This window comes from Antechinus flavipes, chromosome 4, assembly GCF_016432865.1.
Source record: "Antechinus flavipes isolate AdamAnt ecotype Samford, QLD, Australia chromosome 4, AdamAnt_v2, whole genome shotgun sequence".
Classification (NCBI taxonomy): Eukaryota; Metazoa; Chordata; class Mammalia; order Dasyuromorphia; family Dasyuridae; genus Antechinus; species Antechinus flavipes.
This window is the reverse complement of record NC_067401.1, coordinates 420207969-420227269: the sequence shown is the minus strand read 5'-3', so window position 1 is coordinate 420227269 and position 19301 is coordinate 420207969. Positions and strand designations below refer to the sequence as shown.

Genomic DNA, 19301 nt, shown 5'->3' with positions numbered 1-19301 from the left:
CAGAGTCAGGAATTCAGGTTAAGGGGAAAATCTTCAATATTTATTGAAGTGAAGAGGTGAATAAAGATTGCAATAGCAAATATAGGCAAGAAAGATTGCGATAGCAAATATAGGCAGTTGTGACAGGAAGCCAGCTAAGAGAGAGAGACGTGAGCCGAGCCAACTGTGGCAATGGCTATCCCAAAAGTCTCTCCTCCCCTTCCTTTTCCACTCCCCTGCCTCCACCCACCAAAATCGTCATTTCCTATACAACACATCAGGACTTGCACAAAGAGTGGGCGGGGGCCATTCTTTCTCCAAGCTTATATATTAATAGAGTATGGTCCAATTACTATTTAGCCTCATGTGCTTGGGACCTCAGTGCATCAATTCAAGCCTCAGCCATTACAATTATATACTTCAACAACAATAGTATATGATGACCAATTCTGATGGACCTGGCCATCCTCAGCAATGAGATGAACCAAATCAGTTCCAATGATTTGGAGCAGTAATGAACTGAACCAGCTATCCCAGTGAAAGAATTTGGGGAGATGACTAAGAACCATTACATTGAATTCCCAATCCTTATATTTTTGCACACCTGCATTTTTTAGTTCCTTCACAGGCTAATTGTACAATATTTCATCGTCCGATTCTTTTTGTACAGCAAAATCACAGTTTGGTCATGTATACGTATTGTGTAGCTAACTTATATTTTAATATATTTAATATCTACTAGTCATCCTGCCATCTGGGGGAGAGAACGGGGGGGAAGGAAGGGAAAAATTGGAACAAGAGGTTTGGCAATTGTCAATGCTGTAAAGTTACCCATACATATAGCATGTAAATAAAAGGCTATTTAAAAAAAAAAAAAAAAAACTGAAGCATACAGCAGAATGGATTAAAAGTCAGAATTCTATAAGAAACACATTGAAACTGAGAAAGACATACAGAGTAAAGATAAAATGCTGGAGCAGAATATATAATGGTTCAGGGATAGTAATTCTGATCTCAGCAAAAGCAAAAATAGATCAAATTAAAAGAGATAAGGTAGGAAACTAGATCTTGATAAAAGATACCATAGCTAAGGAAGTAATAGCAATACTAAACATACGTACATCAAGTGGTATAATATCCAGATTCTTTAAAGAGAAGTTAAATAAGTTGCAAGAAGAAATAGACAACAAATCTGTATTGGGGAAACTCAACATCCCTCTCTCAGAACTAAACAAATCTAACCACAAAACAAACAAGAGATGTTAAGGAGGTAAGTAGAATTTTAGAAAAGCTAGATATGATAGACCTTTGGAGAAAACTAAATGAGGATAGAAAGGAATATACCTTTTTCTCAGCAGTACATAGCACTTACACAAAAACCGATCGTGTATTAAGGCAGAAAAACCTCACAATCAAATGAAGAAAGGTAGAAATAGTAAATGCATCTTTTTCAGATAGTAACAAAATAAAAAATTATATGTAACAAAAGACCATGGAAAAATAGATCAAAAACTAACCAGAAAGTAAATAATTCTAAAGAATGAGTGTGTCAAACAACAAATCACGGAACAATCAATAATTTAATCTAAGAGAATGATAATAAGACAACATACCAAAACTTATGGGATGTAGCCACCAACTAGTTTTGGGGAAAATTTTATATCTTGGCATGCTTACATTAGTAAAATAGAGAAAAAGGAGATCAATGAATTAGACATGCAACTAAAAAAGCTAGAAAAGAACAAATTTTAAAACCCTAAATAATCAAATTAGAAATTCTGAAAAATCAAAGAAGTAATTAAACTGAAAGTAAGAAAACTATTGAACTAATAAATAAAACTAAGCATTGGTTTATGAAAAAAAAAAAACAACAACAAAATAGAAAACTTTTGGTTAATCTGAGTAGAAAAAGGAAAGAAGAAAACCAAATTATCAGTATCAAAAATAAAAAGGTGTATTTACCACCAATGAAAAGGAAATAAAAGCAGTAATTAAGAGCTATTTTTTCCAATTGTTTGCCACTAAATCTGATAATCTAAGTGGAATGGATGAATATTTACAAAAATATACATTGCACAGATTAACAGAAGAGGAAATAAAATACTAAAATAGTCCCATTTTAGAAAAAAAAAATTGAACAAGCTAGCAATGAACTCCCTAAGAAAAAATCTCCAGGAACAGAATTTACAAGTGAATTCTAAACATTCAAAGAACAATTAATTCTATACTATATAAACAATTTGGAAAAATAGGGGAAGGAGGAGTCCTACCAAATTCCCTTTTTGACAGATATAGTGTTGATACCTAAACCAGGAAGGGCTCAAAGAAAATTATAGCCCAATTTCCTTAAAATGATACAAAAATCTTAAAATTATTAGCAAAGAGATTACAGCAATTTATCACTAGGATTAATATACTATGACCCAGTGGGCTTTATATCAGGAATGCAGGGTTGGTTCAATATCAGGAAAACTATCAGCATAATTGACCACAGCAAGCAGAAAACTAGGAGAAATCATATTATTTATCTAAATAGATGTAGAAGAAGAGTTTGACAAAATACAACACCAATTTCTAATAACAATACCAGAAACCAGAGGAATAAGTGGAGTTTTCCTTAGCATCCATCTAAAACCATGAGCAAGCATTATATGTAATGGGGAGAAGTTATAAATTAGAAATGGGGATAATTCCCAATAAGATTAGGAGTGAAAAATAGGTTGTCCATTATCACCACTAATATTTAATATTTTACCACAAATGTTAGCTTTAGCAATAAGAGAAGGTAAAGAAATTAAAGGAATTAAGAGTAGGTTATGAGGAAACAAAATTATCCCTCTTTGCAGATGATTTGATGGTATATTTAGTGAATTCTAGGGAATAAAACTAGAGACTCCTAGAGAATATTCTGCAAACTTGCAGGATATCAAATAAACCCATGCAAACCAACAAAGTCCAGAAGCAAGAAATAGAAAGAAAAATTTCATTTAAAATAACTGTGGGCAATATAAAATATGTGGGTGTTTATCTGCCAAGACAAAGCTAAGAATTATATGAATACAATTACAAAATTCTTTTCATACAAATAAAGTTAGATCTAAACAATTAGAATATTAATTGCTCATGGGTAGGCCAAATATAATAAAAATGACAACTCTTTAAATTAGTCAACTTATTCAATGCCATATCAATCAAAATGCAAAATATATATATATTTCATATAGCTAGATAAAATAATAATAACAAAATGTACGTGGAAGAACAAAAAGTCAAGAATATAAAGGAAATTAATGGGGAGAAAATGCAAAGGAGGTGGTCTACCCATACTAGATCTAAAACTATTTTATAATGAGGTGTTCATCAAAACATTTGATACTGGCTAAGAAATAAGAGTAGTGGACTAGGTTAGGTACACAAGACACAATAATGAATGATTATAGCAATCTACTTACTGGTTGATAAACACAAACACTCCAGCTGCTGGCATAAGAACTCACTATTTGACAAAATTGCTAGGAAAATTAGAAAATAGTATGGCATAAAGTAGACACTGACCAACATCTAACACCCTACACCAAGATAAGATTGAAATGGGTTCATGATTTTTAGACATAAAGGATGATACTATAAGTAAATTAGAAAAACAAATCAGACTGGTGGAGAAGAGAGGAATTTATGGAAAGGAAATGAGAACTTTAGAAAAACACAGAAATTATCTGAAGAAAATTCATTACAATGATAAATTTTGATGGATATGGCTCTCTTCAACCAATGAGATGATTCAAACCAGTTCCAATTGTTCAGTGATGAAGAAACCATCTACACCCAGAGAGAGGCCTGTGGGAACTGAGTGTGGACCACAACATAGCATTTTCACTTTTTCTGTTGTTTGCTTGCATTTTATTTTGCTTCTCTTTTTTTTTCTTGTGGAGCAAGATAATTGTATAAATATGTATGTATACATTAGATTTAACATATTTCTACTATGTTTAACATATATTGGACTACTTGCCCTTTAGAGAAGGGTGTGGGGGAAGGGGGAGAAATTGGAACATAGGGTTTTGCAAGGACTAATGTTCAAGAATTGTCCATGCATATGTTTTGGAAAATAAAAAGCTTTAATTTAAAAAAAGGAAGAAAAAAATAGTATACTGAATTGGCTCACCAAGGGGTCAAGATAAGAGGAGAACAGTAGTGTTACTAAAGGATAATGGCCTAGAAAAGAACTGACATTGAGAGACTGGAGTGCACGATGAAGGCAAAGAATAGTAGTTGCAAAGCAGAGGATTAGGTAAACTGAAGTAGACGGTGATCAAATAAGGGAATTTCAAAATTCAAGTAACATGGGAGTGGTGCATATGTAGAAGACGAAAAGACAGGGTTGAGGTCAAATGAAAAAATGAAAAATGAGTAAGTAGAGTCAAATATTTGAAGAAGCACCAACATATATTTTGAAGTACCCCACTATGACAACAAAAGTTGGAGAGGAAAGGTCTAGTGCCAAGCATGAAACTTAAAAGGTCCTCTTTGTAGGCCCTAAAGTTACAGGAAGCAAAGTGGTCGAAGGGAAGTAACACTAATTCTGTAATCAAATGATGTAGATTCCAAAACTACCTGTAATGCTTACAATCTGTGTGACTATGGATAATACACAACATTCCTAGCTCTCAGTTTACTCATTATATTAAGGGGATAGAACTAGATGGCCCTGGAAGTCCCTCCCAACTTTATATCTATGATTCTAACATATTATTATGGCATCAATTGCCCTTTAACAACAGTAATGATATTGATATTATTAATAATAATAATAGCTAAAATTTTTTAAGTTTTTAAGGTTTGAAAAGTGTTTTATACCCCATAAGTTCCTTAAGAAATACAGAAACAAGGTGACAAATACAACATTGCAACAATGTAATAAATCAAGTTACTATAGAAACTAAAAATTAATTATATATTATACCAAATATTATACCATATATCATACCAAAGACTGGTTCTTTATGGAGAAAATTTAGGCCATTCAATGTAAACCTCCTCACATCTCCTCTTCAATTCAACTCAAAAGACCATGAAATTATCTCCTGCTCTCTCCACTATCTCTGACAAGGAGGTAGGCCTATCATACCACCTCTGCCTTTGACATTCCATTTCTGCCTACATTATTACAATTACATTCACAATCGTATTTCTTTCCCCACTCCCTTTCTTCTTACCTATCTCCAACCTTCTATCCTTTTTCCTCCTGTTCTCCTCCTCTTCTTCCTGTCTTTCTCTCTATTCTTCCTTTCTCTTTTACCTCTTCCTATGTACTGTTTCCTTGTCCATTACTTTAAAAAAGACCCATCTTCTTTAACCTTAAAAAATAAAAAATCTTCACTAGACCCAATCATACTCTAAAGATATCATCCTATATCATTCCTTTTCACAAACTCTTAAAAAGAGCTTGTGACTCCATTTCCTCTCTTCTTGTTCACTCATCAAATCTGGCTTCCAACCAGAACTGCTCTCTCCAAAGTTATTAATAATCTCTAAAATGGCAAATATAATGGTTTTTTCTTAATCCTGATCTTTCATAATTTCTAAGTGCTTCATCGACAGTTCTTAAATACTTTTTTGTCGCTGGATTCTCCTCTCATCTACCTGACCCATCTTCAGTTTTCTTTTCTAGATGATATAAATGTAATACAAATGTAAATGTTTGGCAAGGCTCTATATTAAGCCCTCCATTCTTCTTTCTACAAAGTCTATTTTGAAAATTTCATTAATACCCATGACTGAATTATCATCTTGACAATATCCTAAGCTACTGAATTGCTATTAAACACTTTACACTGGATGTGCCAGGGTGAAATCATCTAAAACTCAACATGGACACAACAGAACTATTTTTCACCCACTCCCAAACTTACTCCTGTTCCAGACTTCCCTATGTATATCAAAGGAATCTATTCCAGGTTTCCAGTACTGTAATTTTGACATTAATTCTTAACTTACTCTCATTTCCTATAAGCAAGAAGTTACCAAATCTTGCCATTTCTAACTCTACAATATTTCTTGCATCTGATCTCTTTGTTCACATAGCTAACATTTGAAAAATTCAGGCTCTCAATACTACTCATCTATATTACTGCAACAATCTCCTAACAGATCTACCTATTTTAAGTGTTTCCCCACTCCAGATCAACCTATACATTACTGTCAAAATCATTTTCCTTAAATGTGGAACTGATCTTAACATTCTTTACTTGGTAAACTCCAACAGATTCCAATTCCCTTTAGGATAAAAATAGAAGCTCCTCCATTTCACTTTTAAAACCCTTCATAACCTGATCTTAACCTATCTTTCCAACCTCAAAGAGCTAAACCCACTTCCTCCTCACTCCAAATATTACAATTCAGCCAAACTGTCTTTTGCCTGCTCTTCACACAACACTCCATTGTCACTCTCTAGGTATTTGTATGGGCTATTCACAGTGCCTAGAATATAGTCCCTCTTCATCTCCACTTCAATCCCTCTCTTTCTTCAAGAAGCAGGTCAAGCACCAACTTCTATAAGAAGACTTTCCTGATCCTCCAACTGCTAATGTCTTTTCCCCCAAAATACCTCCAATAACTTTTTATTTATTTGTATTCATTCTTTTTAAATTTATTCTGTATATACTTTGTATATACCTACTGCCTTCTCAATCAGAATTCAAGCTCCTTACACATAGATTTTTTTCAATTTTTGTCTGAATACCCAGTATCTACTACAAGAGTCTAAAAGTTAAAACTTACTAACTGCTTCTTGATTTTAGCTTAAAAGTCATCTGGCAGCTAGGTAGCACATCAGATAAAATGTTGAACCTGAAGTCTGAAAGATCTGAGTTCAAATTAGTCCTCATGCTAGCTGTATGGCCCAGGGCAAGTCACTTAATTTGCCTCAGTTTCCTCAACTGTAAAATGGAAATAATAACAGTACCTACTTCCCAGGGTTATTGTCAGGATCAAATAAGATATGTTAAGCACTTAGCACAATGCCTGTTACATAGTAAACACTAAATTTATGCTTTTTCTTTTCCCCTATCTCTATCCTACTCTTGAATTTTAAACATTAAAACAAAAGGCTAAAAACTCCAAAGTAAAAGCTCAAGTTGATAGAAACAACTCAACCTAAAATAAAATGGGTATTCTGAAAGCATTAAATGTCAACAAAATTTATATACCAGTACTTATATTCAAGCTATTTATACTCAACTTTTTTTACTCAACCTACAGTGTTAAACTAAGTCTAGTTATTTCAAAGAGACAACTCAATTTAATTGGATTTTTACCTTTCTTTGAAATTATTGAATTGTGAACAATGTGTAAGTGGGGAAAACGAATGGATTTAGTTAGAAGTCCCTAAAACATTATTTCAACAAACTTAAGTATCTTACCAGAAACTGTGGCCACACTTCGTCATGTATGCTTCTTCAATCATATCAAAACAGATGGGGCTAAAAGAAAGCAAAATAAAAAAAAAATATATATATATATACACATATATTTTAAAGTTGTTTTAAGCAAGCACAAAACAGCATAATTTTTAAAAAAGATTAAGTGACAATACCAGGAAAAAATAAAAAGCATGATTTTTCAGGATTCCTATTAACTTTAATTAGCATCAACTTCTAAAATTCACCAGAAAAATTATAACTTACAACTGGAATACTGACCCCAAAGAAATATAAAAATTTGAATGAAATCCTTTCAGCATTATAAGGTAAATAAAGTTTTATATATGTTTTTAGAGGCAATATGGCATTCTGAAAATAATACTAACTAATGGAATCAGATGGGTTCAAATCCCACTTCACATTCTTAATAAGTATCTGACCACAGACCTCTCTCTTGGATCTTTCCCATCTGAAAAATGATAATAATAAGAAAACTAGAGAGGTATAATGGATAAAGCACTGAAATAGTAATCAAGAGATGCTTGAGTTCTAATTCTGCCTAACAGTATTAACTGTCTTCCCATAAGCAAATCTTCTAATTTGGTGCTCATTCAGGCACCAATTTCCTCCTTTTTAAGAAGGGTACAAAAATAACGCCTACTGCAAAGGATTGCTACAGGATCAAATGATTTGTTAAACACTTTGTAAATCTTACAGAAGATTATATTTTAGTTGCATTCTATTTCTTTTACCTTTAAGCTACATGTAATATTTATACTACCTTTCCTTTAATTATTATTTTGAGAAGCAGTATGAATAGTAGATTGAAGGAAACTATGAACTAGAGTGAAGACAAATTTTAGACAGAGAAACTAACCAAGATTAATGCTACAGTTCAGGCATGAGATAATGAAGGGCTCTGCCAAGATGGCAGCAATGTCTTAGCAGACAGAGGAGGAACTGAAAGCAAAGCAAATAAAAGCAGAGAAAGAGATATAAAGCAAAGGTAGGTAGAATCAACAGAACTTGCTAATTAATTAGATATGGAGAGGTGAGTCTGAGTGAAATGACCTGAGATGACTTCAAGGATGATGGTCCTCTCAAACAGTTACAAAGAAATTAAGAAGAGAGGCTCAGTAATTCAGATAATGTATTCAGCTTTGGAAACGTTGAGTTTAATAAATCTATGCCACATCCAATTGCAGCTATCCAATAGGCAAATGAAGATATGAGAACAAAGTCAGGAGAGAGGCTAAGACTAACTAAATCTGAAAATCATAAATGTAGAAATGACAACTGAATCCATGGAGTGGTAAAATCACCAAACCAAATAGTAAGGAGGGAGAAGAAGAGAGAAGAGGATCCATGATAAAGCCTTAGGTTAGTGAGTGTGACCTGGATAAAGATTCAGTAAAGCAGCCTAAGAAAGAATGGTTAGTTAGGTGGTAACAGAAATGGAAGACAATAGTGTTTTGAAAATTACAAAGAAAAGAATATCACAGTGAAGAGGGTGATCTCTCCTGTGTTTCAAAGGCTGGATGAGAAAATGTCACCAGGTTCAACAATTAAAAGATTATTAGTAACTTTGGAAAAAAATCATTTCAATTAAATGATAAAGCTGGAAGAAAACTTCAGACTCTACAGTTAAGAGATCAAAAGAAGAGGAAGTGAAGGCACCAAATGTAGGTGGCATTCTCAAATTTAGCCACAAAAGGGAGAGGGATTTAAGACAATAGCTAGCAAGACAGGGTATAGATCAAATGAAGGTTTTTTAAGGACAAGAGAGAGCGAAGTAGGCAGTAGTGCAGATAGAGAAGTTGGCATTAGGAAGAAAAGTTTCCTTGTCATGTGAAAAGCAAGAAGGAGAGGATAGTGCAGAGGTAAATAAATAAGATGATGGAGGGAAGAGGAATTCTCAAGTTTTTTAAGGGAAATATAAGATAAGGTTCTCAACTTAAGAGAATGAGAGGAATACGATTCTCAACTTAGAGAATGAGAGGAATACAGTTCTCAACTTTTAGAGAATGAGAGGAATGGAATCCATTGGAGGACCAAGAAAAAATGAAAAGGTCTGGAAAAGAAGACTATTTTGACTAGTTGTTTTTTAATGTTATGAGACGCTGATACCAAAATAAATTTATAAATGATTTTATAAAACTATGTAACTGACAATTAGTAATATATTCCAATTACTCAAAAAGTATAAGCACCTACTATAAATCAGGAGTTGTTCTAAGACAGTATTTTCTCTCAAGGAGTTTACAATTTAATTGAAGAGAAAACAAGAAAACAACTATGTACAAACTATATATAGGATAAAGTGAAAAAAATCAAGATGAGGAGGCACTAGAGTTAACTACAGTTTAAAAAAAAAAAGATTGAGAAAGACTTCCTCTAGAAGATGAAATTTTAGCTCAAATTTGAAGGAAGTTGGGGAAGCCAAGATGAAGAAGAATATTTCAAGGATGGTGGGTTAGCCAGTGAAAATATATATATGTGGAAAATGAGGTGTTTTAAGAAACAGAAAGGAGTAAGAAAAAAATAAGTAGGCTGATTTCAGAAAAGCCTGTTAAGACTTAGATGAAATGATGCTGAGTGAAATGAGCAGAATCAAGAAAACATTATACACAAGAGTATGTGATGATCAATTGTAATGGACTTGGCTCTTCTCAACAATGCAGTGATTTAATACAATTCCAACAGACTTAAGATGGAAAATGCCATCCCCATCCAGAGAGAGAACTATGGATACTGAATATGGATGAAAGCATAGTATTGTCACTTTTTATTTTCTTAAAATCTCACAATTTTCCCCCATTGGTATTATTTTTCAAGCTCAGCATGACAAATATGGAAATATGTTTAAAAGAATTTCACATATTTAATCGATATCAGAATACTTGCTGTCTCGGGGAAGAGGTAAGGAAAAGAAAAAAAATTATAACAAAATCTTACAAAAACAAATGCTGAAAACTATCTTTACATGTAATTGGAAAAATAAAATACGACTGAAAAGATTTATAAGAACTTAGATCCACTGCACATGGCAACAAGATTATACAATGATCAATTCTGATGGATATGGATTTTTTCAACAGTGAGATGATTCAGGCCAGCTCCAATGATTTTGTGATGAAGAGAGACAGCTATACCCAGAGAGAAGACTGTGGGAACTGAGGATGGATCACAAGATAGCATTTTCACTCTTTTTACTATTGTTTGCTTGCATTTTGTTTTTCTAATTTCTCTTTCCCTTTTTGATCTGATGTTTCTTATACAGCAAGACAATTGTATAGTTCATTTCCTATTGCCTATAAACATGTCCATGCTGTCCCTATCCTGAAAAAACCCTAATTAGATCTTTCCTTTTTGGTATCAGCTGGCTACAATATAGGTACCTCCACTTTCTCTCTTCTTATAATCTTTAACCTCTTACAATCTGGCTTCCAACCTTACTCTTTCCAAAGTTAATAAAACTCTTAGTTGTATCTTTTAACAACTGCATCTCTTTGACAGAATCAAATTAACCTAAATTTACACACCAAACCAAAATATACAAATGTAAAAAATATTCAGTTGAATTTTTAAAGTATTTGCATTACAATTCAAATATATCAAGTATAATTTGCTATTAATTGTAAACTCTTGTGAAAGAATGGAAATTAATCATGATTCCAACAGGCTCTTAAATAGATAATTAATAACTCTACTAATTTCTCACAAATGTTTAGAATCATGTCTTACAAGAGCTTTTTTTCTTTTTTTAAACTGTACATTAATTTAAAAAAAAAAAAACCTAATAAAAGTGTTCTCCATGAAACTATGATGAGGTAGAAAGAACTCCCTAATATTCTTAGGAAGTATTTTTTTTTTTTTTTGTCTGTAGTGGAGTCACATAGCTAAATTCCAATGCCCAGAAGAGAGTAATGGAAAAATGTTGTAGAAAAGATTTTTGCTTAATTTTTGGATTAAACTAAAAAGTCTGAGATACCTTCCAAATCTGAGATTCTGTGATGCTCTACTGATCTCCCTAGGGTCCACTGTAAGGAAAATTTAAAAGTTCTTGTGTCTAAGGTTTTCTCCTCTATGATTTATTAATCAATCAAAGATTTATTAAATGGCTAATAATTGTTTGTTGTAGCAGATACTAGTAACTCTTTCAAAAATAGTTTTTCTATGTATCTTTTCTTTGTATCTCTATAAGTTGGAACAGTGCCTGACACAGAGTAAAGGCTTAATAAACACTGATTGATGAAACAATTCCTCACTCAAGGAGCTTGAACATTCCTTATATTCTGCAAAACAACATTTACCTGTAAAAATATGAAGTATACTCGTGGTGATTTCAAGGCAAAGACTGACATTATGTTTGTGTATACAAAATCCAAAGAAACAAGACTAAAAAGGAACTATAAAGCTGGGAAAAAATCTTTACAGACAGTATTTCTGATAAAGTTCTGATTTCTAAAATATATAAATAACAATATCAAATTTATAAGAATACAAATCATTCCTCAATTGATAAAAGGTCAAAGGATATGAAGACAATTTTCAGATGATGAAAATTAAAGCTATCTATAGTTACATGATACAGTTATGTGAAAGAATGCTCTAAATCAGTGTTTCCCAAAGTGTGGTACATGTACCCCCAGGGGTACGGGAAGAGTTTGGTGGGGGTACACGTTGTACAGGAGTTTGGGGGGGATATGCACTGTACCATGCTTAGCTGCGCCTAATTATATGTTCTCATGAGTCAAGTCAAGACATCTTGTGAGGCGTGAGATGGTCCAGTGTGACACGGCCTGAATATACCATACTTCGTGTTACAGAGACAACTTACTTCATTAATAGTCAGTGGCTTCTCCAGGTGCCTGTGTATTTTTAGCTTTTGTGTGATTTTTCTTATAGGAAAGGTTTGTTATGTGCTTTAGTTAAGTCCCACTGATTTTGATTATTTTTATATAGAAGGATGAAATTGTGCTGAGATAACAGATCATGATAATTTGGTTCCCTGGTTGTTAATTTTAATTTGAGATGCGGCTCCACATCAAATAGTCTGTTCCTTTTTTCCAATTTAATGTCTACAAAGGCTGAAAAAGCAACTTCACATAAATATGAAGTTGGAAAAGGCAAGATGTAATTCAGAACTTATTCTGTTAAAACAGGATATACATGTTGCATTTGTAACCAGTTGCATATTTTGGTATACTCCTTATGTTTATTTTTCAAGAATCCATCTGAAGCCAATTCCAACAATTGCTCTTCTTTCACATACGACAAACCTTCTGGCATAGATTTATATTTTATTATGAATAATTTTATTTTTCATTTATTATCATTTTGTATATGTACCAAAAAAAGAAAAATAAATATATATTTTTGATGAGGGGTATTCAGCACTACAAAAATTATAGAAGGGGTATGCATATGTCAAAAGTTTGGGAAACACTGTTCTAAATCATTATTGATTAGAGAAATGCAAATTAGAACTACTCTGAGATAATACCTCACATCTCTCAGATCAGCTAAAATGACAAGAAATGATAATAATAAATGTTGGAGGGGATGGTGGGAAAACTGGGGTGCTAATGCATTGTTGGTGAAGTTGTGAAATAATCCAACCATTCTGGAGAACAATTTGGAACTCTGCCCAAAGGACTATAAAACCATGCATACCCTTTGATCCAGCTCTTTTTGTGGGGACAAAGAATTGGAAAATGAGTAGATGCCCATCAACTGAGGAATAGCTGAAAGAGCAGTAGTATATGAAGGTAATGGAATATTATTGTTCTATTAAAAAAATGATGAACAAGTTGATTTTAGAAACGCCAAGAAAGATTTACATGACCTGATGCTGAACAAAACAAGCAGAACCAGGAACATATTGTACACAATAACAGCAAGAATGTGTGATGATTGACTGTGAAAGATTTGGTTCTTCTGAGTGGTTCAGTGATCCAAAGCAATCCCAATAGACTTTGGACAGAAAATGACATCTGCATCCAGAAAAAGAACTAAGGAAACTGAATGGAAATCAACACATGCTAGTTTCACTTTTTTTTCTCTTTTTTAAATCTCCCATGGTTTTTCCCTTTTGCTCTGATTTTTCTCTCCCAACATGATTCATAAAGCAATGTGTATTAAAAATAAGTAAATTTACTAGAAAAATAAAATTTAAAAAATCAAATAACCCCCCCCAAATTATTATGTTTGTATTTCTTGTCTAGTATCATAGCTGACTCCTCTGCTTTCCTTCTACCTACTACCTTGCTTTGCTATGACTTACTGTAAGGGATCCTTCCCTTTTCCTCTCCCCAAATGCTTTCCCTCACTTCTTTATCACATTCCAAGTAATATCCATTCCCATTAATCTATACACCCTTCTATATCAGTCCCTTATCATATATGTGTGTATGTGTGTATGTATGCATTGCATTGTAGTGTTCCTATTTGTGATGTAAGTAGGATTTCAGAACTATCAGTCTCCTCCCCAATCTAATTCTTTTGTGTCAGTTTTTCTCAGGCATTTCATTTATAGAAGTAACACAACACAATTATTCTTTTTACACTTACATTTTTTTACATGGTTTTGCTTTTAAGAATCCACTATTCTCAGCTCTACCCATTTACTAATGACAATCTTGGACATTTCCATGTCCCATTTACATTTTTGTTTATAAACTGCTTGTCCATATTGAGCCTTTCGAAAATAATCTTTAATGTTACCTAATATTTCTCTTGGAGTTTACAAGCCAAATTTTCTATTAAATTCAGGTCTTTTTGCAACAAAATCCTGAGGAACATAGGATAGTTTATCTCTCAGACTTGTGGAGGAGAAAGAAATTTGTGAAAAGATGAACTAGAGACCATTACCAATCACAAAATAGAAAATTTTGATTATATCAAATTAAAAAGCCTTTGTACAAACAGAACGAATGCAAACAAGATTAGTAGGGAAGCAACAAACTGGGAAAACATCTTTACAATTAAAGGTTCTGATAAAGGCCTCATTTTCAAAATATATAGAGAACTGACTCAAATTTATAAAAAATCAAGCCATTCTCCAATTGATAAATGGTCAAAGGATATGAATAGACAATTTTCAGATGAAGAAATTAAAACTATTACCACTCACATGAAAGAGTGTTCCAAATCACTATTGATCAGAGAAATGCAAATTAAGACAACTCTGAGATATCACTACACACCTGTCAGATTGGCTAAGATGACAGGAAAAAATAATGATGAATGTTGGAGGGGATGCAGGAAAACGGGGACACTGATGCATTGTTGGTGGAGTTGTGAACGAATCCAGCCATTCTGGAGAGCAATCTGGAATTATACCCAAAAAGTTATCAAACTGTGCATACCCTTTGATCCAGCAGTGTTTCTATTGGGCTTATACCCCAAAGAGATACTAAAAAAGGGAAAGGGACCTGTATGTGCCAAAATGTTTGTAGCAGCCCTGTTTGTAGTGGCTAGAAATTGGAAAATGAATGGATGCCCATCAATTGGAGAATGGCTAGGTAAATTGTGGTATATGAATGTTATGGAATATTATTGCTCTGTAAGAAATGACCAGCAGGATGAATACAGAGAGGCTTGGAGAGACCTACATGGATTGATGCTAAGTGAGATGAGCAGAACCAGGAGATCATTATACACTTCGACAATGATATTGTATGAGGATGTATTCTGATGGAAGTGGATTTCTCTGACAAAGAGACTTAACTGAGTTTCATTGGATAAATGATGGACAGAAACAGCTACACCCAAAGAAGGAATACTGGGAAATGAATGTGAACTATTTGATTTTTGATTTTCTTCCCAAGTTATTTTTACCTTCTGAATCCAATTCTCCCTGTGCAGCGGGAGAACTGTTCGGTTCTGCAAATATGTATTGTATCTAGGATATACTGCAACATATTTAACATATATAGGACTGCTTGCCATCTTGGGGGGGGGGAGGAGGGAGGGAGGGGAAAAAACGAAACATAAGTGATTGCAAGGGATAATGCTGTGTAAAAATTATCCTGGCATGGATTCTGTCAATACAAAGTTATTATTAAATAAAATTAAATTTAAAGAGAAAAAAAAAAGCAACAAAATCCTGAAAATAGGCATTCAATTAATATCCTTTTTTTTTTTCATTCAGAATTATGCTTAACTTTACTGGGTATGATATTTTTGGCCACAACCCTAGTTCTTTTGCTCTTCAATACAAGATACAAAAACAAGCAATTCCTATTCTTAAATTCTATTTCTGAGTATAATAAATACACAAAGAAGAAGAATATAATTTTGAGGAGAGAGAGGGCAATCCAATTAAAACTTTAACTTGACAACAGGACAACTTGAAGGAAGATAAGGATTTTCAAAGACAAAAATTAAGCAACAGTATATTACAGTACAAATGCAAGAAGATAAGACATAAGCTAACAACAAATTCAAGGAACAACTAATAATCCAATTTGGCTGCATCAGAGAATACATGAGGAGAAATAAGATTGTCTAGGATGGGATAGTGGAAAGTCTAGAATGCCAAAGTCTTAAGTACTTTGGATTTTATCATAGAAACAATAAATAGTCTCTGCAGGTTTCTTGATAACACCCATGCCTTAAGATTACTTTGGCAGGTGTTAATGCATAATGAATTAAAGAGAGGAAAGAGTGGAAACAGAAAGACCAACAGGAGGTTGCTGTAATAAGCCTGAGGGCAGTGATGAAGCCCAGAATTGGGGTGATACCTACATGAGTAACACAAGAGATATCATGTAGGTAGTTGTTAGAGAACTTGTCAACTAAACATGGAGGGAGGTAAAAGGAAAGAAGACTCAAAGCTGCCTTAGAAGTTACTAACCTGGGTTAGTAGGAAGGAAAGTAATCAACAATAACAGGAGAGGAACTAGAAGGGACTATTACAAATTATTCTGAACATCAATCAACAAGAACATTTATTAAATATTATTTGCTTGTTACCATCTAGATCAAAACTTCTTAAACTGTGGGTCGTGACCCCATATGGGGTCAGGTAACTGAATGTGAGGGTTGCAAAAAATTCTGCAAAAGTAAAAAGTATCAAATTTTCCACAAAGATTAATTCTTTATGTAAAAATAAACAAGCATATCCATCGCATTAGTATACAATTTTTTTTTTCATTTTTGGTATACCAAAGAATATTATTTCTTTATAATTTGTTAGCAATAAATGTTTAATCTTATGCCTATATAACTAGAATGGTGTAAAAATTTCTCAGGTAGAAAGAGGTCCCAAATGGAAAAAAAAATTAAGAAGCCCTGTGCGGGATGATGAAGATACAAAGACAAAACTGAAACGATCCTTGCTCTCAAAGAGATTGCATTCTCAAGGAAACACGTACATACAAGTATAAAATAAATACAAAGAAATTCTGAAAGAATACACTAGCACACAGGGAAGAATCAGGAAAGGTTTCACAAAGAAGGTGGCCCTAGAGCAAAGTTAAAAAAAAAAATTCCAAGAGATGATAGTTAGTAAGGAATAAATATGAGGAAAGGCCCAATGAAATGAAGAGACAAGTAATAGAATAATAATGTATAATAAAGCTAGAAAGATATACCTGGGGTCAGGTTATGAAAAGCATTGAGTTCCCAGGCCAGCCACTTCTTCATTTCCCATCTTTTTGGGCTGCTTGGGCCATTCTCCACCATGTACGTTTGTACACACATACCAGCACACATACATGCACACAGGCATGTTATGAGCCAGAACTTGAAACAAGGTGTTAACTCACTAAAGTTGATAAAAAACAATGCTTAGGTAATTGGTTCACACATTAGAGCTCACACTTTAAGAGGGTTTACACACATTAGCTCACATATTAGAGGTCACAAGTCAAGAGATTCACAAAGTTACACCTCCCATAATCCCACTCTCTGAGTAGAAGTCAACCTTTCAGTTTATACCTCTAAAAGAGCATAAAAAGGAGCTGAGTCAGTGGAGTCAGGCAGTTAAGGAGATTGAGAAGCTAATCTGCAGTTGGGCAGAACTAAGATTCTGAGAGAGCTGGAGGCTGAAGCTAGCAGCAAGAATTCTCGGAACAAAAGAAAGCTAACTGAGCTATTTTGGAAGAGACAATAAAAGATTTGAACTTTTATCAGCTGGCTGCATTTGAGGTTATTATTGATCTGAACTGAAACTAAGGCTGCCTCCAGAAAAACCTTCCCAAGAAACCTGCTTCCTGAGAGAACAATCATATTCTAGAAAAGAAAAGAACACCACACAGGCACACATGCTTTCTTACTTTTCTTCTTTTGTTATTTGCTTTCCTAGTGTTGAACTTAGTGCCTAGCACATAATAGGCACTTCATTTAATTTTTTTGACTGACTGAAATGTCTACAAGTCATTGTAATGAACAGATTCAACAACCAATTTGAAATGTGAGACTGAAGTTCATATAAGAAATTAAGGCTGAAAATAAAGATCTGAGAGGAATCTGCATAAAAATAATTGATGGAAAACTCAAGTATGGAAAAAATCTTAAGGAGTTCTTTTTATGCTCCCTCCCAAGTCTTCACCTTTCCCCCTTTACTCTTTTTCTCCCAAAAACAAAGTAAGAAAGAAATTCCAGGCACATCCATCAAAGGATAGAGAAACCAAATAGAGTGTACACCTATTCTAGACGTAATTCTTATCAACAAAGAACTGGTTTATGATGTATAAGCAATAAAAAAGCTAAGATAGTCCATTTTACTTTAGAATTACTGGGAAAAGATCAAAGTGAAGGATGGTCTGAGGATGTACTGAGGATGTTAAAAAAAATTTGCAGATAAGGCAAACCCAAGAGAGCTGGCAAATACTCAAGAATGCTGAATAAACTAAGATCTTGTGTTAGGAATGTTAAAGTCCTGAGAAAAAGGATTGTGGCTAGTGGAAAATGGACTACAGGAAGAGGGAAGAACTATCCAATACTTTTTATCCCTAAGACACATTGCTAAGAGTTAAGATCGGGATCAAAAAAATGATTAACAGCCTAGAATGATAAATCCAATCTAATGAAATATAATTTAGCAGACTATAATAACTGTAAAAGTGTAATCATAGAATCATAGAATTTGAGAGTTGACAGAATTGAATACAATCTAATAACTGAAAGAAACTTCTACTAATATACATTAAATCAAATGTTTAATTAGCACCCACTATGTATCAGATTGTACTAAGTGTGGGGAATACAAACAAACTCATGATCTAATGGAAGGAAACAATGGGCTTTTCCCCCCACACATACCCTCCCTCTCCCGGGGGTGGGGCAAAAAAATTACATATAAATAAGATATGCATGCTAAATTGGATATAATTTTCAAATGAAATAACATTAGAGGAGATTAGGTAAAGTTTTTTGCACAAAGTGGGATTTGAGCTGAGACTTAAAGAAAGCAGGGAAACCAGGAGGCAGAGACAAAGATAGAGAACCCAAAGTTATTTAAAAAAGCATGGAGTCAGGAGATGGAGTTACTTTTGCAAAGAAACCTGGATCACAAACTATATGAAAAGAATTAAGATGAAAGACTGGAAAGGTAGGAGGGAGGCGGGTTAAAATGAATTTTGAAAACTAAACAGAGGACTTTATAATTGATTCTGGAGTATTATAATAGCAAGCCAATGGAATTTGTTAGTGAGCAACAAAATCACACCTGTTCTTTAAGAAAATCAACTTGACATTTGCAGATGGACTGGTATGGGAAGAAACTTGAAACAGAGAAGCCAATCAAAAGGTTATCAAAACATCCTAGGTATGAGATAAGAGAATGTACCAATGTTGTAGCAGTGGCAGTGGAGAAAAAAGGGAATGTATACTCAATGGGAACTCAATGGATATAAAGTTAAGAAATAAGGATGACACCTCAGTTGCAAAAGT

The 19301-nt window shown here is 33.6% G+C and overlaps 1 protein-coding gene across 4 annotated transcripts in view; it reads right to left on the bottom strand.

Annotated features, from left to right (window-relative positions):
* The window catches only part of COP1 (COP1 E3 ubiquitin ligase), a 240146-nt gene that overhangs the window by 209466 nt on the left and 11379 nt on the right, over positions 1–19301 (bottom strand). For all 4 annotated transcript variants that reach the window (XM_051998899.1, XM_051998901.1, XM_051998900.1 and 1 more), the window contains exon 2: positions 7401–7460. In XM_051998899.1, coding sequence (XP_051854859.1) covers positions 7401–7460 — 60 coding nt within the window. The remainder of the gene's footprint in view (positions 1–7400; positions 7461–19301) is intronic.